General features: G+C 41.4%; 1 protein-coding gene across 2 annotated transcripts in view; it reads right to left on the reverse strand.

Moving 5' to 3' along the window:
• Nucleotides 1-1,362: 1,362 nt before the first annotated feature.
• The window catches only part of clip4 (CAP-Gly domain containing linker protein family member 4), a 55,610-nt gene continuing 34,109 nt past the window's right edge, over nucleotides 1,363-22,863 (reverse strand). For both annotated transcript variants that reach the window (XM_023951821.1, XM_023951820.1), the window contains 4 exons: nucleotides 8,830-8,953; nucleotides 6,702-6,766; nucleotides 6,531-6,609; nucleotides 1,363-2,733 (listed from right to left, as the gene is read on the reverse strand). In XM_023951821.1, coding sequence (XP_023807589.1) covers nucleotides 2,379-2,733; nucleotides 6,531-6,609; nucleotides 6,702-6,766; nucleotides 8,830-8,953 — 623 coding nt within the window. In that variant the 3' untranslated portion in view covers nucleotides 1,363-2,378. The remainder of the gene's footprint in view (nucleotides 2,734-6,530; nucleotides 6,610-6,701; nucleotides 6,767-8,829; nucleotides 8,954-22,863) is intronic.

Below are 22,863 nucleotides of genomic sequence, written 5' to 3' on the forward strand. Positions count from 1 at the left end.
CTCTCAACTCTAAACTTTAATATTTTTTTTTTTAAAGATCAGTTCAGATTTTGTTTCGCAACATTTATTTAGGCCATTTCATCTACCATCTAGTGGTATCAAAAGACTTCCCAAACTTTGTGGGTTCATAACTTTAGATTGTCATTCCATTTGTGAATCATTTTCTTCTTTTATATAATGAAATGACTTTAAACTCAGTCAACAGCAAAATGAGCCTGAAACATCTCACTGAACCACAGTACGCTGAGTTGGTACATTCTGGATTAGGATGGTTCCATTTTACTTAAAATGCTCAAAATATAGGGGTGTCAAATTTTCTAATTCATTAATCGTGAATAATTGCAAATTTGTGTTATTTTCTAATCCGAGTCAATCTCATTTTTAATCAATAACTATCATCTATTGTGGAAAGGAAAATCAGAGCACTTTTTTTTTCTTTATTGTTTGAGGTTGGAAGTTGGCTAAAATCTAAATAAAACCTTGATGAGACACTTTACTTGTATTTCAATCTTTTACTGTTCCTCAATGCCATAAATTTCAATGAAAATACCTCAAAATGAGTCTTTTCACAGCAAGTATTAGGTTAGATTAAAAATAAATACATTAGAAAAGTTCATTACAGTTCATAATTAATGGTTTGCACTAAAAAAAGAATCTTACTATTAAACTCATATTTGTTCTTCTCCTGGAACTCCAGGCTGCATGGTCTGACCTCAACACAAAGCTCTTTCTCTTCAGGGAGGCAGACGTTTGTCACAAATGTTTTACAGTAAAGGATAAATGTTCTTCCTTCGGAAGAACATTTGATCTTAGAACTTTATCAAGATTGACAGCTACCAAGAACTGATCTTTGTTCACCTCGTTCCTCTTCCAGCTGCATGTAGACAATCGTTTACAATCGCTTACAGAATGTAAGTGTGAATTTAACATTTTCATCCATGAAAGGTTTTTCTCAGTTTTGGATGAGAGACACATAGTTTTTCCCTTTAAAACTGTTTCCATCTTATAAACCTTCTGTGATTTCACATAGGCTCTTTGGCCCTAAAAGCCCTCCATCACCATCAGCTGCACAATCCCATCTTCTGCACCAGTTTATTCTACAGTTATTACTGTTTACTTAACGCAAAACCTTAATATTTGACTTCTCCCTGGATCAAATAGTAACATGTAACAAGGTGCAGGATTTATTTCCAAGAAAACAAATAATAAAGTGTGCCAATCCCACTCAAATTCTAATCTGTGTGCACAGGCTACTGACAAAATAGCAATGGTTCCTTCAGACAGAGCTTCCACAGCTTTGACACCATCAGCAAAAAAAACCTGGAGAAATCCACAGGGAACAAATAAAAAAGACACAAAATAAACAGAATATAATCTTTTTTTATTCTTTTAACATATACTTTTCCTTTATCAAATGAAGAAACATATACATTTAAAAAGAAAACGTTTGAATGTTTCAGGTTATTTTTTTTACCCTCAAGTCTTTCCATACTCTTCTGACATTTTTCTGATGATGGATGACATAAATAAAGAATAGCTCTCCATGGATAGCTCTTCTATTGTTCACCATTTTTGTTGCACCGCTACTGTTAAGTGGGGGTGTTGGGGGCTGTAAGCCAGCAGGACAGCTTGAAACTAAGCTCTCAGTAACAAGGAAGGGGAGGTGATCTGAGTTGCTGAGCGTCAACGGTCCGCCCACAGCTCAGAGGTGAATTTCTAATGAACTCCTGCCGTTCTGCAGAAATTATGTCCTAGAAAACGACCCAGGTTTTTGGATTTTGGCTACAAACGGCAAAATCCTAATTAAAAAACAACAGGGAAAATAGATCTAAAGATGTTCGCAGTGGTTCTTTACAGGAACCTCCATAATCTGATTATTAGCTTTATTCCTGGACTACTGGAATCAGACTTGCGATGGTTAGGAATTATTTCTATAGTCTTGCTGATCAGATTAATGCTGCTTTGTGTTGACATGGTCTGGTCCTCATCAACCTTTTTTTCTCCACATTAAAGCAGAATATAAAACCCAGTAGTGACTCAGGTTTCTTTACATCCTCAAGCTGGAAACCAACCAGTGTGCAGTTTTTATTTAATGAAAATACAATTTAATACAATTTACTTCAACTACAGAAATATTATAACGTTAAATTTTTCTAAATCTGTCATAAGGATGATTTTATTGCAATCAGATTGAAAGTAGTGCATCTTAGTTTCTGAAGACTGTGCCAATCCTGCATACCAATTCTTCTTTGACTTTAAAGTGCTTCAACATCTTTTAGGTCTAATAAGCAAATATTCTGTGACTGAAGCCTCAGAAAGAAAAGAACCAAAGAATTGAGGAAAAAAGAGAAAACTTAAGCATCAAGTTGAAAAAGGCCTCAGCGGCCATCATTCACCAGACGTGAACCGTTAATCCCCCGATACGTGACTCTGCTGGGACGGACCAGGACACCGTAGCCGGGCCGACATGTGAAGTAACGCCGGCCGCCCACAGAGCCGTCGTTTTTACCTTTCGGGCTTCTTAGTTCCAGACCCAACCAGAGGCCCGGAGCGAAGTCAGCAGTGCCAAAGTAACGGATGAATGCCATGTCATTTGCACTGTTCAAGAAGACCTGCATGCCCAGTCTGAGGCGCACCTGTCCATCAGACAGTAAGGGGCTGGACCCTCTGCTGATCCCACCGCTGCCCCCGCTGAGGTGGTTGGAGCGCCGACGAAGAGGATTGGAGTGGTTCCTTTTGTTTTGGTGAAAGAACACACAAAAAAGACAAAAATGATGTCATAAATAATGCGCACAGAACTATAAGGCACATTGAATAAGACAAAGGAGTCCATCAGTCAGACTTTATTGATCCACCATGGACGACCCAGGCCATCCTCTCCACCCTGTTCTGGACAAACAGCTTCTTCTCTAAGAGGCTCAGACAAAAACTGTCCGATACCAGAAAGCCTTCCTACCCAATACAATAACACTTTACAATAACTCACAGTGTAATAGATAACTTTTGCACATTTTTGCCTGTACTGTTTCTAAATAGTTTTTAAATTATACCAACTTATTTTTTTACAAAAATTTTATTTATATATTATTCTACTTTCTTTTAAGATTACAATGCTAGTGTAACGCACAAGTTTCCCACATGTGGGATCACTAAAGTACTTCTGATTCTGATTATTAACGGTGTTCACAGTAACTGTAGGACAAAAAATCTACCTATATTATAAATGTTATATATATATATATATATATATATATATATATATATATATATATAATTATAAATGTTATATATATATATATATATATATATTAGGGCTGCACGATATGCGATATTGGTGATTAATATTGCGATAACGATATAATTCACGGTATATAAACAAATAGCAAAACAACCAAAAACATCATCTCCATTTCACTGCAACAGTTTACAAATGATACTCCAAATGACCCTCGTCGACGTAGGAGGCAAACATCTAACATAAAAGGGCTCATCTGATTGATCAACAACGTGAACGGGTCCTTCCGATTGGTTAAATGCATAAAGGGATTTATTTCATTTGTTCAATATTTCAAGCTGCCATGAGATTGTTTTAGCACATTTAAGGTAACCATTTATTGCGATTTTCGCTGTCTTTTGCGGTATGCATATTGCACAGCTTAATGTCGCGATAACGATAAATTTGCGGTATATTGTGCAGGCCTAAAATATATATATATATATAAATGTATGTACAGTGCTCAGCATAAACAACTACACCCCCTTTAAAAAGTACTAATGTGACCCTTGTGCTATCCTAGGCACTTTACCATTGGGAGTTGGGTCATCTAGACCCACTAGACCAGGGGTGGGCAATTCCAGGCCTCGAGGGCCGGTGTGTCTGCATGATTTCCAGATAGTCTTGCCCTACTCATGGCTGATTACCTGGTTCAGGTGTGTCCAGCCAATTAGAACATGCCAGAGTAGGGTATGCTGGAAAACATGCAGGAATGCGGCCCTCAGTGCCCACCTCTGCACTAGACAGTGCTCTGAACCTTTATTCTTCAATGATTTGTGATCTTCACTGGTGTCCATGGATTACATGAAATCTTTCCACCTTTATCCACCTTTGTCATGGTAGGGAGAACACGTCAATGGAAGGGGGGGGTCATAGGATAGCACAAGTGTGAATCATCTAGTATTTTGTATGAGCTCTGTGATATTTTAGGACAGCACCAATTCTTCTAGGCATGGAATGAACAAGTTGGCCACATATTGCAACATCTACCTTTTTCCATTCTTCAAGAAGAACCTCTTTTAGAGCCTGGATGCCGGATGGTGAGTGATTGTCAGTTGAGCAGCAGCACCCATGCAGCCCCACATCAGGACACTGCCACCACCATGCATTTTTCTTTGAAATCATCACCTTTGCGACGCCGTACAGTTTTAAAACCATTAGTTCTATTAACGGTGATCTTTGTCTCTTCACTCCAGAGTATTGAGACCCAGTAGTCTTCATCTTTTTCAGCATGGGCCGTAGCAAAATCTAGGCGTGCTTTTTAGTGCATGGGCTTTAGCAGAGGCTTCCTTTGTGGATGATAATCATGCATGCCATTCCTCTGCAGTGTAAAACAGTCACACTAGTTGGCTTTTTCTACTGCTTCAGCTAACTGCAGTGAACCTTCATGGTGATTTTCTTGAACCCTTGTCATCAGAGGACTCACCTGTCGAGATGATCGTCTCTGTAAGATGGTTGCACGTCCATCTTTCTTACAGTTTTGGATCACTTTTGCAATAGGATTTTGACTGATATGTAAAGCTTTGCTGCTGATCTTGTAGCCCTCACCTTTTTTGTGCAGATAAATAATTTCCTTTCTCAGATTTTGTGACATTTCTTTTTCATGGGGAGCCATTGCTGATAGCATGAAATGGGAAGGACTTTTCTTTATTAAAAAATGCACTTGTTTGCAATCAATGGCCACCTTTGTAGGTGTATTTTGTAGTAAAATGTTTCACAGGAAATGTTGATTCAGAAAGGACACTATAGGTTTTTCTGACAAATCCAGTGGGGTGTACTCATTTATGCTGAGCACTACATTTATGTATAAAATATAATATAATATGAAATTCTCAAGCTTAAACATACAGACTTATGAAAAGTACATTTTTAGGTGAATCAGACAACTATTTAAATTAATTTATATTAAATGGCTTCAACAACTTGTTGAATCAGATCTGTGCATTACTAGTTGTGCCCACAGCAAAAAATGTTGCGTGCCCATTCTGTTCTAGATTCTGCTTGAGTGACTGACCTCGGCCCAGTGGAGAAAAAAAGAAGGCACATTTGCAAGTAGATGCATGGTTGGGAGTCTGACACTGAACACTCGCGCCTTTTTGAAGAGAAGGAGGAAAAAAACTCCACTAGCGCAATAGGGCCAACAGAGGCTTTCTGATGGCGGGCAGAACGTGTTGTTAACCACGCATGTGCAGTTACGCATGTCTCAGACGACGCTTGATTGGCCATTCTGCATGTCTATCAAGTGACATACTTCACGTAATGATTAGAACATAGCTACCTCTAAAAATTGTTAGTATTAGCCGCATTAGAGTATTCACAATAAAATAATAATAATAATAAAAACAGACTAATATTGCTAAAGCAGGTGTTACTATGACTACACTAACTGCCAAACTTCTTAGTATCATGCATACACATTCAGTGCGTTAGCATATTCACATCAACATCAAACCTTGTTAGCAACTGGTAAGAAAAAACAAAAGGTTGACATTTTGACAGCGTGCTGTTCCTGTCAAAATCACTTCGATTATGGTGCTCCGTATTTTAAAATTGCACTGCTGTTTTTAAAAAAAAGTAATGCTTTGAAATGTGCCTTATAGAGCGGAAAATACTGTTTTTCTGTATTCAAATCATTCTGAATCAAGAGCACACCAAACAATGCTGTTTGAAAAGGATTGTATCGGTCATGTGGAAAATACACTAGTTAGGCTACAATCTTACTGCTCAGCTCTGATGCATCCACGTGTGGACGACCATGTTCGTCTTGGTTTCCTTACCCTAAGCTGCTTTCTGGCTCAAAACTGTACAGCTGGATAGCTCCAATATTGCTCACCATTTTTGTTGCACTGCTGTTGTCTTGGGGTTGTGAGAGGCTGTAAGCTAGCAGAGAGCTCTCAGAAACGGGGAGGGAAATTGGGGCAGGGGCAGTTGTTGCTCACAACTGAGGTGAATTTCTAATGAACTCTTGCCGCTCTGCAGAAACTATGTCCTAGAAAACTACACAGGTTTTTTGAGTTTGCCTAAAACAGCATAATCATGATTAAAAGACCACAGGGAACACTTTTAAAACAGATCTAAAGATGAACTGAGTGAGTCTCTAAACGGTTTTGTTTGAAGAAATAGTCATGTTTATAATAGCATCAATCAATATTAGAAGAGCTTAATCCTTTTTATTTTATTTAAACAGGTTTGATTTTGGCATTGGAACATGATGAAACTAGCTAGAAGAGTTGCTTAACAATAATAAAAAGCCCACCTGTTTATTGGACTTTTTCTGTTCGACTCCTTCAGAGCAGCGATGGCTGTTGATGTGCTGAAACTGCGGCGGATCGTCCCTGATTTCCAAGAGTTTACACAAAGAAATGCAAATGAATGGATTTCAGAGGAAAACCCAGAGGCAACACAAAAAATAACAGCTGGTTCAGACCTTTGAAGGGATGGCTGAAGCGCGAGGAGGAGAGCTCTGAGAGGCAGTCGACTGATCCATGAATCCTGTAGGTGAAGAAGGACCAGTGAGGGATTCTCCTTACAAGCTTTTACACAACATGTACACTTCTGCCAACATATCAAAACACAACATTCTGTGAACTTTTAAACTACGGAGGAAGAGTTAAACTGTAACAAGCACAAAGCTTTGGGAAACAAACATTAGAGGGAGTTGAAAATTAGCGTATTTTACTAGTAGAAAGTAGAAAGAAGAGTATAAACACAGAGTGTGTGGAAGTGTCCGTGTTCCTAATGAGCTGTGATAGGAGTTGACAGAAGGAGCAGCAACTCTCTGCAAAACAATGTGCGATTCATCGACAGACAGCTGGGAAGCCGCATCCGAGCTAATACTTTACCCTGATGCTAATTAGATTTCAGGAGAAAAACGCTCAGATAAATATCCCGGGAAAACACAAGAGCAGTTTTCATTTTATCTGAACGAAGACAAACTTTGTGCTTAAAAAGAAAAACACTAAAGGAATCTTAAATTATGGACGTGAATTGACTAACAGAAACAATGTCAGTAAAACCAAAGAAAAAAAAGTACAAAACATAAAAAAATAAAAACACTGACGAAATAATCTCTTTTAAAAAATCAAATAGTTTGTAGAAGATAATTAGGGGTGAGCTACACCTTCACTTAACCCTTCAACACCAGTTGAGAAAAGTCCCCTTAAGCTATAAGCTTCTCTTTACAGTAGTGAGGTGTTTACACAATCAACGTCAATCAAAAGATTGTTTCAAAGTGGAAAATATGGGGTAAGAAAACTGTCAATAAGAAATGTATGCATGAAGACAAAGATGTGCACAAATTAATAAGATACCACTACTACATTTAGTTTTACGCTTTAAATGTTAGTTTGAATAGAATTTGTCTTTTATTTCGATGCCTTTTTTTTTCTTGAATACACAATTTCTCCTGGTAATAACTCAAAAATATGGCACGGGGTCACAGGCACCCAATCTATGTGTCGAGTCACAAAACACAGATTGTTCAAATTATATTGTATTGAGGTTTATTTACTAAGCCTAACTAAGATAAAGCTTTATAGAATGTTAAATCTTATACCCATAACTGTTGAAAATAGATTAGAACAGATCATAATATAGCGCTCTGCTAAGAAACAGAAAGCAAATGCAGTTAAGCTGACTTGGAGCTAAAGTGAGCTAACTGGCAGCCAACCTTAGCGGCAGAAAAAAAACTAAACTAAATGGGGGAAAAAAACGTCAGTAGGATCAGAATATCCAACTCTCCTTCTTTTTGTCTTTTTCTTTTTACTGCCGCTACGGTCGGCTGCCAGTTACCCTTCTTTAGTTTCGACTTAGCTTCTTGATTTCACAAATTATTAATTTGTGCTCAATTTTGTCTTTATATGTTTCTTACCCCGTAGAAAAGCAACTTTGTGCCGTTCTAACTTTAGATTAGTAATGTGCTGAATATCAGTGCATACCCACTGTTCACCGTTCCAAACGCCGCTTTTCTCAACGCGGATAACAATAAAAACACGTAGTTTTGTGGCTTTAAAGAATGTGTCACTGATGCAGACATTTACGTTCACCCAGGATCCATTTAAACACAGGACTTTGTGATGAACATCTACCTTTTGATTGGACTCATCAACATTCTGGCTCACAGGCACTTCAACTAACAACCTTTACCATATTTAAGTATAAGTATATACGCCATTTACTGTCGGACTTGCAAACCTAACTGTCAAATAGCAATTTATTGACCTAAATGCATAATTTTATATTTGTCCTGACATATTTTATACCAGCAACAAGAGCCTTACCCATTCACTTAATATCTATTTTAAAATCATTGATGGTGAAAACTGCCTCATAGCAAGAAGTCATAAAAATGTAGGGAAATCTTTACAACAAGGTATTCAGACTTTAGCTTCTGCGGTTTTAAAAGAAAAAGAGGATTTGCTGCCGCCAAAATGTCAGCGAATGGCTGAAGACAGCAAAGAAATAAAAGCCGGTTTAGAACGTTTTACATTATATTTTGATGTTTACATGTCTAAACTTTAGAAGGACTTTGGTGGGGTTGTTCCGTCTGTACCGACCTTTGAACATAAGAGGGAGGAGCAAACACGCCGTGTTTCGGAGGGCAGCGGAAGTACCGGACTCCTCCCACTGAGCCGTCGTTTTTTCCGTTTGGTTTGTCCAGTTCAATGCCCAACCAGATTCCTGTACAGAAACAGAACCAGAACCAGAAGCTGTCAACACTGAGTAGACCTCTCGCCGATCCTCGCTACTGTCTTGTCTTTTATGTGCGAGTATGTTCTTAAATTTGTCTGATTTTGGTTTGTTTTATCACCAATTGGTTTTTAGGTTAACTGCTAATTTTATTGAATGCATTGTTTAATATATGTATGTAATGTTATGTAAATATGTAATTTTATTTTTAGCTTTTAGGGTGATTTTAACATCTACCCAGGGACTGCAGATTAAAAATAGCCCTTTGGCTAACTCTGGCATATTGACAGAAATGTTTATTAATATGCGCTGTCCCCTATATTAAATAAAATATACAGAGAACCAGAACCAGACGGAACATCAACACAGGTTTTCTTGACAGAGCAATGCAATCGGCGCTGGACACTCAAACATATCTTATGACCCTCGGGGTTGTGCGCTGTTGTTTGTGTCTGTGTTCTTTGTTGCCTCCCGTTCCCCAACAAATTGTCACTAGAAGACGGTAGTCAACTGATACTGTGGTGATGATGGCTGGGGATCTCTGCAGCCATGAGATGCCTTTTGGAAAGCAAAGCTCACTTGAATGACCCATTTTCTCTTTTGCACACTTGGCTAAACCTTTTGTCTAAGCAGACAAACAGTTGGGCTCAATTTGTTTGCGTACCATTCCATTTATTTATCCAGTTAGTTTTTTACTGTTTCATTGCTTCCATTGAGGCCGGACAGTGGCGCAGTGCCTCAGAGCAAGAAGGCACCCGGTTCCAATCCCGGCTGGGGGTCCTGAAACAGAACACAAATGGGGGACCTTTCTGTGTGGAGTCTGCATGTCGCCCCCCGCATGCGTGGGCTTTCTCCTGGGACTCCGGCTCCTCCCATCGTCAAAAACATGCTTCATAGGTTAATTGATTACTCTAAATTGTCCCTGTGTGAATGTGAGTGTGTGTGGGTGTGTGATTTGTGGCCCTGCGACAGACTGGCAACCTGTCCAGGAAGTCCGCTGCCTTCGCCCACAAGTGGGACAGGCTCTGGCAGCCCGCTGACCCCGAAAGGGACAAAACGGGTTTAGACAATAAATCAAAACTTCTATTGAGATGAATAGAACATATCAATCACATCTAACATGTTAGCAGAAAACTGACATTCACTTCTTATAAAAACTTCTTTTTGCTGAAATCCAGCCTTCTACCAGTATCTTTATCTAAAGCTCAAACTTCCTTGACTTTAATGCAAGTATAAACAAAATGAACTGAAGAGGAAAAAACACCGTTGTGAACTTTTCAAATTAACATGCAGACACACAGAAAGTAAAGATTTTAGCAAGAGCCGCTGCATTTGATTTTGTCTGATGCACTTAGGGTGAAAATACTGCACAGGCAGCACCAACTTTAAACCATCAAAGGAACCCGAGACTAAAAGCCCTTCAAACTGGATCCCTAGTGGTGTGATACGCATTAGTATTTATTCAAACATGACTGATGCCAAGAGAGACTGACTGCCTTAATATCAATGACTCACACAGCTGCTTTCTGTTTGGGTTTTAGTGACTTTTGCCCAGGAGTACCCCAATGTTTTCAGAGCGGATTTTGGCCCAGCTGAAGGTCCATCACTGCAGTGACTTGTCAGAGCATGAAATGGACTTCTTGTAAGATTCGAGGAAGAAGTTTAACAGGATTTGAGTTTAGCTATTGGCCACATGAGTCTTACTGTAGTGCAAAATAGACATTTCTTTTACATATCAACAAATGAATGAGAGGATTCATTCTGCGACGTGGAAGCACAAAGAATCTCAAAGCAGCCGTATAACACCCCCATCACCAGCAGCTGTCACAAAACAACAAAGGCCATGGAAATTTCTTATAGAGTCCTGGTGTGATGCCCAAAAAGATTTAAGGGCATAAAATGATAGAGGGAAGCAAGGCAGTCTTCACATCAGAATGTAAGAATAAATCTGTGCTTCATCCAAGAAAAGGGTTAGTGCCGTCATCTCCATGCAGTAAAGTTGGTGGTTTGAATTCCTAGCTTAAATGTTCCATATCACTGCGCCAGGTCGGTGCCGGCTCCTGTTATGTTACCGTGACAACGTGATGCTCGTTTTTGTGCTAACGACGATGCTAACGTTTTTGTGAAAAAAAGCGATCTAAACTGAAAAAAAATAAGAATAAGGGGCTAAACATTGCTTGAATATTTATTTACTTTGTAAATAATAATAATACGTTTTATTTAAAAGCGCCTTTCAAAACACCCAAGGACACTGTACAGGTTCAAAGGTAAAACACAATAAAATCACAACATTTTAAAAACAATAAATAAGTTGAAATCATCAATAAAATCAGAGAGCAGAAGATAAAGAATTGTGATCCGGAAAAGCATATTCAAACATAAATTTTGAGTCTGGATTTAAAAATTGAAAAGGAGTCAATGTTACGGAGGTCTGGGGGGATAGAGTTCCAGAGCTGGGGAACCGAGTGGCTGAAGGCACGGCTCCCAATGGTGAGCATACGGGCGGAGGGACGGAAAGCTGAAGGGAGAAAGAAGACCAGAGAGACCAAGAGTGAGTGTTGATATGGAGGAGATTGGAAAGATAAGATGGAGCCAGGTTATGGAGGGCTTTGAACGTATAGAGGAGAAGTTTGATTTGAATCCAGAAAGCTATTGGAAGTCAGTGCAGCTGCTAGAGAACAGGAGTAATGTTATGGAAGGAAGAGGTTAGGGCGATGATTCGGGAAGCTGAATTCTGGACCAACTGAAGTTTATTCAGAGTTTTATTGGGAAGATCAGTGTGAAGAATAGTTAGAAACTGCCTTTAACTTTTATTACACTAATGGTTTAAACTTAATTCACTGAGCATGTATTGTCATCTCAAAATTATATTACATTTGAAGAAAGCACAGCCAAGCTATTGTTCTCAGAGTTTATTCTCATACTCCCTTTTTTCTGTGCATGTGTTATCTGCCGAGCAGGCCTCAGAGTTATCTTCACTTTAGCCTTGGAGCTTCTCTCCAGTAGTAACCTGTGGGTGTGATTTTCACACGGGGTCCATCGGACGATCTTCTGAATATGCAAATGCAGGGCTTTTATACCAGGCCCATCTCTGAGCTCGTTGGTTCGGACTTTGAATGCACCATGTGCATCTGTCTGTCCCCTTCGTGTTTGTGCGAAGTAAAACCTCCACAAAAGATAAGTTTTGTCTCTGAGTCATTATTCATTATTTCTGTGTGCAAAAAACTGACAGGGTTACGAACAAATACAATACAGTCCTTTCTAGAGAATCCAGTTTCTTCACAATCAGGGAGAAGTGCATTGCGGTGGTCAAGGCGAGAAGTGACCAGACTATGAACTAAAACAGAAGTGGAGTGGACGGTGAGGGAAGGGCGGAGACAATTGATATTGCGTAGATGAAAGTAGAGAGACCGAGAAATGCTATTGATGTGAGACTGAAAGGATAATGTACAGTCAAGGATGACACTCAGACTCTTTACCTGAGGTAGGGAGAAACTGGAGAGGAATCAATGGAAAGTGTCAAATTGGTAACTTTGGAAAGGGTGAAATGGAACCTACAATGAGTAATTCAGTTATGTTGCTGTTAAGTTTGAGGACGTTTAAGGTGAACCAGGATTTTATTTCAGACAGGCAGGAGGAAAGGGGGGCAGGTGGAAGAGAAGAGTTGGGTTTACTGGACAGATAGAGCCAAGTGTCATCTGCAAAACAATGAACATCAATATTGAATTTACGAAATATATTGCCAAGGGGTAGTAGGTAGGTAATGTAGAGGAGGGGACCTTGAGGAACACCAGAGAAAATGAATGACGGTTGAGATTTAAAAGAATTCAGTTGAATAAAGTGAATTTTGAAAGAAACCAGCCAAGGGGGGTGGGGACTTGATACCAAGAGCTGAAAGTCTGTGGAGGAAAATGGAGTGAGATATGGTGTCAAATGCTGCGCTCAAGTCAAGTAGGATGAGGATGGAGATGAGTCCAGAACCAGCTGCTAGGAGAAGGTCATTAGTGATTTTTATTAGGGCAGTTTCAGTGCTATGAAGGGGGCAAAAACCAGAAAGTTGTGGAGTTGGGAAGCAAATTTTTTTGTGTGCGAGTATTTTGGAAATCAAGGGGAGGTTAGAAATAGGACGGAGATTATAAAAGGAATTGGGGTCTGAGCCGAGGTTTTTTGGGATGGGTTTGACAGCAGCGGTCTTGAGGAGTGAGGGGACGATACTGGATGTCAATGAGGAGTGGATGACAGCAGAAATGAAGGGAAAGGAGAGAAGGGAGGCAGGATTTAACCAGGGATGTTGGGAGGGGATCTAGCAGACATGTCGATGGTTAGGACTTATGGATGAGGCGGGAAATTTCACTGGGATCAGGGAGCAGAAAAGAAGAAAATATCAGAGAAACAGAAAAAGAGTCAGAAGGGATGGGAGGAGAGGTGGAGGAATGGGGATCCTGATGGATATCTTGAATTTTATAGAATAGAAATGAGGAGGAAAACAGTCACGGGGTTGAAAGATGCTATTCATTAAAGAAAAAAGAATTTTAGAATTTCCCTTATTAGCATCAATCAGTTCAGTAAAATAATTTTTTTTAGTGTTTAAAAATAAGTCATTGTAATGTAAAATATGTTCTTTGTAAGTTTCCTTATGAATGAGAGTATCAGTTCTTTTGAAAAGCAGTTCAAACTGGCGGCATTTGGCTTTCATTTTATGGAGTTCTGGAGTGAACCAGGCAGAAGATTTAGTAAATGAAACAGACCGGGTTTTGACAGGATCAAAAATGTTAAGAACATCTGAAAGGCTGTTATTATAAAAAGAAACCAGTTCATCAGGGTTGGACGAGTTCGGGAAAGGAATGCACTCTGTATCAGAGGAAAACATCTCCACATTTACATTCTTAATGTTTGGGAAGGAGATGAGGCGAGAGGGTTTAATTTCAGATTAAGAGAGGGGGATGTTAAAAGAAACAAGAAGGTGATCAAATTCATCTGTGGAATAGTTAGTGGGGGTTAACCCAGAGCAGCAGACCAGGTCCAATTCAATTCAATTCAATTCAATTCAATTCAATTCAATTCAATTCAATTCAATTCAATTCAATTCAATTCAATTTTATTTGTATAGCCCAAAATCACAACAACAGTCGTCTCGATGGGCTTCGAAGTAAAACATGAAATCAAAAGGATCACGAATACAAAGAGTTCAATAGAAAAATACTAAAATGAACTAACAAACTGACTAAGCTATACTGGCATCCCTGCCCTTAGACCCCCCTTCGCGGTAAGGAAAAACTCCCAAAAAAACCGGATTCCGGAAAAAACGAAGAAACCTCAGGGGTGCCCACATGAAGGAGGGATCCTCCCCCAGGACGGACAGGCGATTTACCAGAAATCTTAGAGAAGAATTAACTTATCTAAATCTACAACTACATATATAAAAGTCCAGCAGACGAGCTTCATCCAGCCGTGGTTATCGGGACAGTCAAAGGCGCGAGTCGAGCCGGAGACAGGAACCACAGCCAGGTGTAGGAGCAGGAGCAGAGACGAGGTACTCGGTCAGGCACAGAGCAGAGACGAGCCAGAGATGAGCCAGAGGCAGGATCCACAGCCAGGTGTAGGAGCAGGAGCAAAGGCGAGGTAAACGGTCAGGAACTGGAGCACGGATGAGCCAACTGGAGTCTGGAAGCACTCCCACTCCCCAGGAGGTGTCCAGAGTGTGTCCCTTAGCGTGGGTAAGGGGTTGAACATATTGATTGAAGCCAAGACTGTAGAGGCATGAGCAGAAGTCTCTGGTGAGGGAAAGGTGGCTGTTATCAATATGCATGTTAAAATCACCCATAACCATAACATTAGGAAAGAGAGATGACAGATGAATGAGCAGAGTTCCAAATTGATCCAGAAAGTCACTGTTCGGCTTTCGAGGGCGGTAAACCACTGCTATTGCAGTTGGTGTGGGTCCAGGAAGCATGAAGGCAGTGCACTCAATGGAGCTGAATGAGGGAAGCGGAACCGGGAAGAGTTTCCACTTCTTGCAACATACGACAACAACGAGACAGCCTCCACGCTCATAGCAACAAGGTTTACAGAGGTAAACAAAGCCAGGAGGGGTGGAGTCATTAAGTGAGGAAAAGTCATTTTGTTGCTGCCAAGTTTCTGTAACAAAGAAAAAGTCAAACTATGATCCCAAATTAAATCCAGAATCAGCTGACCCTTGTTAAAGAGAGAGCGGATGTTGATGAGGGCAAACTCGACGTTCGTGATGCCTTGGCGCGGAGCAGAACCAGTCGAGTTCGCAGATCCGGGGAGGCTGTCTGGTCTGGTGTTACAGGGAGGACGGAGGGTAGTGGAGGAGAGGAAGCGGACGAAATTGGACGTGTCTTGGTAATGCCGGCGCACTTCATCGGCCATTAAGCCTTACATAATGCACACCTGGAAGGGTATTATCCCTCTGATACCATGGTCATTTACAAAAAAAGAAATATTAAATCATTTATTAGAACTTAAGTATTTGTTATATGTCTAAGTATAAATCTCTTTTTTTTCTCTTTTTACAAAAAGTGGACTATTTAAAACACGGTGCATTGCGTTGTCATGGCAACAGCACCAGCCTGAGCACCACCCACTCCCTGCTCTAACTCTTTCCTCTATGAGGAAAGTGATCGTCACGAGAAAATAAACAAAGCATTATTTCAGAGGTAAAGTTCAAGCTTAACTTGTTTCTGTCCAGATAATGAAGAAAAGGTTTAGTTGAAAGAAACAAAGTCCAAAGTAATTGTTCAATTCCTCCGCAATGTTACCTTCTCATGTTTCATTTACAACTCCTTAGATTGTATTCTCTCTTTCTCTTCTGCTCTATCCAAGTCATCAAAGTGATCCAATTTAAAGATTAAAGGAAACTATCACTTGTCTATTCTTATGTCTTGGTGTTGTGATAAACTGGATTAAAATATGTCAATATGTTCTATGATTTTAATAAGATTGTGTTCAATTTTTTTTTTACATGGGGTAAGGAATCTGTCAATAAGAAACATATTTATTAAGACAAAGTTGTACACAAAAAAATAATACTCTGTGCACAACCATGTAGAAAACTATGAATACAACCATTAGTTTTACATTTAACATGTGTGTTTTGAATACGATATGTCTTTATTTTGAATAAGACTTTTATTTGTCTTGAATGCAAATTTTCTCTCGTTAACTCACCATCAAAAATACTTCACAGGATCACGTTGCATCCCGAAACATCGACTGTCATAATGCGCATGTGTGTTTAGGTTTACTTATTAAATTACAATAGATTAAAATAAATTTTCTTTTTAGAATGTTCTTGATCTAATAATGGATAAATGATCCTGATAGCTATAGCTCTGTTTAAAATGGCATTTTGTGGTTGCCAGGCAAAAGCAGCTGATTTTGTGAACAATCCACCAGAAGATAGTTTTAGACCCAGAAGTGGTGGAAAACAGCCCAGAAAGGAGAGGCAGACTTGCCACTCTTCTCATCAGGTGTAAAAAAAAAAAAAAAGTTTGATGTCTATCAAAATTGGTCGATGATAAGATGACAAAACAAAAACAGCTAAGCTGACTCAGAGCTAAGGTAGGCTAACTGGTAGCCGACTCTTGCTGCAGTAAAAAAAAACAATATTAAATAAAAAAAAAACATCAGAAGGATCAGAATATCCCACTTTCTCTTTCTTTCCCTTTCTTCTTCTCTCTCTTTCTTTCTATCGCAGTGATATGCGCAACTGTGTCTTGGATTTTTTTTACATCAACCTATTTTTGGTTACCATGGCGCCGCGTGTGTGGCAGCTTATCTGGGCAGCTCTACCTTTTTGTGTTCCTTACTTTGCGTTTTTAAATATTTTCTTCCAACTTATTTGTGTTTTTTGTATTTTTCAACAACTATTACGAAAGTTCTGCGACAAAGGACAGGAACATCATTACTTTTGCTTTTTGTTTTCTTTCTCAACTTTTTGAACCGGCCTCGGGGGATCCGTTAGGATGCAGCTCCATTGTTTACACTCGAGATCAGCTGTTAGCTCTTGGACGAGTTGAGATTCTCCTCGCTGGAAAGCCAGATGTTCCAGCTGAAATACGGAGGAAACGACGAGGCTGCAGAGCTGGAGTTAAACGCCGGGAGAGAAGACGGAGGTACAAGCCATGTTTACCATCCGTTACTATGGGAAACGTCCGCGCTCTCTCTAACAAGCTGGACGAGTTAACAGCGCTCATGCGTCTGCAGCGGGTGTACCGTGAGAGCAGCCTGCTGTGTTTCACTGAGACGTGGCTCAACCAGGACATGACAAACTCCGTGGTCTCAGTTACTGGATTCACGCTGGTGCGGGCGGACAGGAGCGCGGCGCAGAGCGCAAAGAAGAAAGGCGGTGGTCTGGCGGTGTTCGTGAATGACAGATGGTGTAACCCAAACCACATCACTGTGAAAGAACAGCACTGCAGCAAGGACATTGAACTGGTGGCAGTCAGCGTTCGGCCGTACTACCTTCCACGGGAGTTCTCCCATGTGCTGGTGGTGACTGTGTACGTCCCTCCGTCGGCTGACGCTGCTGTCGCTTGTGAGCGCGTGCACAGCACCGTGTCCCAGCTGCAGACACAACACCCACAGGCCCTGATCCTGATTTCTGGGGACTTTAACCATGCATGCACCCCCCTCTCCGCCACCCTGTCCAACTTCACCCAGTATGTGAACTGTCATACGAGGGACAGAAAAACTCTGGACCTTTTCTATGCTAACATCAAGAATGCATATGCTTCTGCCCCCCTCCCCCCTTTAGGACGCTCTGATCACAACCTGGTCCATCTCTCCTCTGCGTACACTCCAGTGGTGAAACAGCAGAAACCACAGATTAAAACGGTGAAGATCTGGACTGAGGAGGTAACAGAGCGACTAAGGGACTGTTTTAGCACCACAGACTGGGACGTTCTCTGCAGTCCACACGGGGAGGACATTGACAGTCTCACTGACTGCATCACGGACTATGTCAATTTTTGTGGGGAAAACACAGTGCAAACAAAATCAGTGCAGTGTTTTTCCAACAACAAGCCCTGGGTCACTCCTGAGCTGAAGACCCTCCTAAATGAGAAGAAGAGGGCTTTTCTCTCTGGGGACAAGGCGGAGCTACGCAGAGTACAGAGGGACCTGAAATATAAGATCAGGAAGTGCAAGGACTGCTACAGGAAGAAGCTGGAGCAGCGCTTGGAACAGAACAACATCCGTGATGTGTGGAGGGGTCTAAAACACATCTCAGGACATGCTGAGGCTGGAAATGGTCGCCAGGTCACAGGTGACCAAGCCTGGGCAAATGAACTGAACCTGTTCTTTAACAGATTTGATTCTGCCCAGCCCCCAGTCTCCACCCACTCGGCCCCCTCTTCACACCTTTCCAGCTCAGGCGTCTCCTCCCAGCTGCAGCTGTTACCACCTCAGCACCAAACAGTCCACTCTCCCCTTCTTCCAACAGAAGCAAAGGGACCCCCCCAACGACTCACAGCACCAGACCAGCCACCGCCCACCCATCCTCCAACCCCCCTCTGCCTCACCCTGAATCAGGTTAGGATGGAGTTAAGGAGAACAAAGGCCAGGAAGGCAACAGGCCCTGACAGCATCACCTCCAGGCTCCTCAGGGAGTGTGCAGACCAGCTCTGTGAGGGGGGGCTGTTCATATTTAATATGAGCCTCAGACTGGAGAAGGCACCAGTCCTCTGGAGGACTTCCTGCCTGGTTCCGGTTCCAAAGGTACCTCGTCCTACAGAACCGAACCACTTCAGACCTGTCGCCTTGACTTCCCACCTGATGAAGGCTATGGAGAGGATCATCCTCAGCCATCTCCGCACTCAGGTGAGCTCAGCACTGGACCCGCTGCAGTTTGCATATCGACCAGGCATCGGGGTGGATGACGCCATCATCTACCTGCAGCATCGGGCCCTGTCTCACCTGGAGGCCCCTGGGAGCACTGTGAGAGTCATGTTTTTTGATTTCTCCAGTGCTTTCAACACAATTCAGCCATCACTGCTGAGGAGGAAGCTGGAGGTTGCAGGTGTGGACCAACATCTGGTTGCTTGGACCATCAACTACCTCACAGACAGGCCACAGTTTATGAGGCTGCGTGACTGTGTGTCTGATGTGGTGGTCTGCAGCACGGGGGCACCTCAAGGGACTGTGCTCTCCCCATTCCTGTTTACCCTGTACACATCAGACTTCACCTACAACTCCCACCACTGTCATCTGCAGAAGTTCTCAGATGACAGTGCCATTGTGGGCTGTGTATCAGGGGGGGATGAGCAGGAGTACAGGGGGGTCATCACTGACTTTGTTAGCTGGTGTGAAGTTAACCACCTGCTGCTTAACACCAGCAAGACAAAGGAGCTGATACTGGACTTCAAGAGGTCCTCACCATCACAGTCACCGGTGAACATCCAGGGTTCAGACATTGAGGTCGTGGACACATTTAAATATCTGGGTGTTCACCTGAACAACAGACTGGACTGGTCCAACAACACGGATGCTCTGTACAGGAGGGGCCAGAGTCGCCTTCACCTGCTGAGGAGACTGAGGTCCTTTGGCGTGTGCAGACAGCTGCTGAGGACCTTTTACGACTCTGTGGTGGCCTCAGTGGTCCTTTATGGAATTGTGTGCTGGGCGGGGGGCAGTGCAGGCAGAGACATGAGGAGGCTTAACAAACTGGTTAGGAGGGCCGGCTCTGTCCTGGGCTGCACACTTGAGTCCATCGAGGAGGTGGCGGACAGGAGGATGTTAGCTAAGCTGACATCCATCATGGATAACCCCTCCCACCCCCTGCACCAAACTGTAGAGGCGCTGACCAGCTCCTTCAGCACAAGACTGTTGCACCCTCAGTGTAAGAAGGAGCGCTACCGCAGGTCATTCCTCCCCACAGCCATCAGACTGTACAACACCGTGTCAAAGTGACACTCCACGGTCCCAGGGGTGTTTTTCTGTTTAGTCATTGATTCATTTACTTTTGTTGTAGTTTTTGTTGTTTTTCAATTTTAAATTGTTTTTTGTTCCTGAACAGTTGTTTGTTTTTGTTCTTGGTGTGAACTTCATTAGTTATTTCTGTATTTTGAAAAAATTTGTAATGTTTTTTTACAGTTTACATGTTTTGCAGACCGCATGTTTTTTTACACTTTTGCAGCTGTATTTATTTAATATTTATTTCTTTATTTAATAAGAATCTCATTTTTGATAATAATTTTTCATAATAATTTTAGTAATATTTTTAATTATCTAATATAAATGTAATTTGTGATGTCCTTTATTGATGTTATATTATATAGATTATTTCTGAATGTCGTGTTGCTGCCACAGATAAATGAAATTTCCCCATTGTGGGATTAATAAAGTCATCTATCTATCTATCTATCTATCTATCTATCTATCTATCTATCTATCTATCTATCTATCTATCTATCTATCTATCTATCTATCTATCTATCTATCTATCTATCTATCTATCTATCTATCTATCTATTTTCTGCTGAGGACTATTGCCCAGAGAGTAATACTGACCTTTTGCGCGGCCTTCGTCAACTTGGTGCAGAAGACTGAGATGTGCAGGGGATGGGGTATTCGAGACCATGGCAAAGAAGACACTGTATACCATGTGTGTGAAAGTTCAACATTTGAAGGATATGGACGCTTCTAAGTGGACTGAGGTTTTTGATACGCGCCATACTCCAAAAGGACGCTGGAGCTCTCTGTACAAGTCGCCTGTTCAGAAATGCCCAGCTGATCTCCTATGGGGAATTGTACATAGTGCCATAGCTACAAACAGATACAAAGCACACTTTGTTCCAACTCAATCAGACAAGTGTGATTTATGTGGGGCATCTGAAGCTCTTGCACACTTGGTGATTCAGTGTAACACATTAGGGGGTTTGTTTGCAGCATTGGAAAACTGGTGTCACAGGTTAGGGGAGGTGTTCTTTTTTCACATTGTTTGTTTTTGGTCCCAAGTATACTTTCTGTAGGAAACATGTAGACAAATCTCTTAATTTTAGTTTTCCAATGGCTAAACTCGCAATTTGGTTAACGAGAAAGAATTGTTTACTCTCTATTGGTTGTGTGGATGTTTCTTGTCTCTACTGAAAAGTCGTGTGAATGTTGAATTTGCTTATTTTAAGTTGATCGGTGACCTTCAAAAGTTTAAAAGCATGTGGGCTCTGGAGGTTATTCTGTGTACTACTGGGGATGACGATAGCCTTTTGTGTCAATTTGGATTGCCAACTGGTTCACATGCTGTACACCAGTTGATGTTTTTCTTTTTCTTTTTCAATAGAGTATTCTTTTTGTTTTTACTTTAGTGTATAGTGTCTGCTTGTTTTAATGTCAGTCATTAAAGGACTGTAAAATTCAAAATGCTATCCCTCCCTCCCTCTACCATCCTGCAACCGTATACTGAGGGAGTTTGGCTGCGTTAAGCTCAGTCATCTCCTGAAGACCCCTGTTTCTGAGCTTGCTGTGGCTGCAGGGTTTTGATCTGTCAGAACGCTGCAGAGAATAGTCAATTAAGTCTGGCAGTCCTTACAAGAGAACCAGCAAAGTTTTGTAAGGAATTCCGCAGTCACTTCCCAATGGGTGGATGGGATGGATCTTGCCTTCTCCATCATTGTAATTTTTAATTTGTAAAGTCCCGCTTGATCACAGATAGGGTAGACCCAGCTGTGCGGTTGGATTTTGGACATGCACAGATCCATGTCCAGGGTTGTGCAGTCCTGTTCGTTCTTCTTTTCATTTTTAAATAAACATTTTCATTATTGTAAATAGTTTAAGAGGTAATTGTCATTGTTAACATCCCAAGAGATACTCTGACTGGTAAGTGCCGTAAAATGCTTTAACAGAAATAGACGCATGTTGCGCATACAGGGTACCGATTGGGTAACCGCTACAGATCGGGTAGCGGTATATATTCTACTATGGCTTTAGAACTAAAAAAGAAACTACATGTCATATATTTTGTTCGACGGTGGCTCAGGGTGTGGAGCAGGTTGGCCAATGATCGAAGGGTAGGCAGTTCTATCCCCGCTCACCCAGGCCAAGTGTTGTTGTGTCATTTGGCAAGACACGTCATCCTCCCTGCCCCCAGTGTGGCTCCACTGGTGTATGAATGTCCCGGTGATGGCCTGAGGGGAGGTAGTTGCATACTGGTAGCCACGCCTCTGTCTGTCTACCCCCAAGTATGAATGAAGAGTGAATGAATAATGGACACATTGTAAGGGCTTTGAGTTTCTGCAAAAGCCCACAATAATCCAATCTATTGTTTCTGTTATAGAAATTGATGCTTTTTCATCCAATCCATACATCAGTTTCTTTTAAAGAGACACTTTACAGATTTTTCCAAATATTTTCCTCTAGACTGACTAAATGGTTCTGTCATGTTCATTATTTATTATTTTTTAACAGAGAAGAATCTTTGACTCTCTGCACTATCACACTCTGTTATTCTTTATACAGAAAGGATTTTTGTATTTTGTTTCTATTAACAGCACAAAGCTGTACTCTTACTAACTACTGCACAGTGGCACAGTGGTTAGCGCTCTCGCCCCACAGTGGGAAGGTCCTGGTCAAAAACCTGACTGGACTGTTTCTGTGTGGAGTTTGCATGTTCTCCTCATGCATGGGTGGGTTTTCTCCGGTCACTCCAGGTAACTCAAACAGTCCAAAAACATGGTTCATAGGCTAAAGTGTTCCTAGGTGTGCATGTGTGAGTGAATGTGGGGCTGATTGTGTGCACTTCATCAGATTGGTGACCTGTTTAGAGTGAACACCTGACTACGTCCAACAGTAGCTGGGAAAGGCTCGGCCAACCCAGTGATCCTGAGAGGGATACAGCGGGTTAAGAAAAAGGGTGGATGGGTTTGTTTGATAAAGCCCTTAAG

Source organism: Oryzias latipes, chromosome 22, assembly GCF_002234675.1.
Source record: "Oryzias latipes chromosome 22, ASM223467v1".
Taxonomy (NCBI): domain Eukaryota; kingdom Metazoa; phylum Chordata; class Actinopteri; order Beloniformes; family Adrianichthyidae; genus Oryzias; species Oryzias latipes.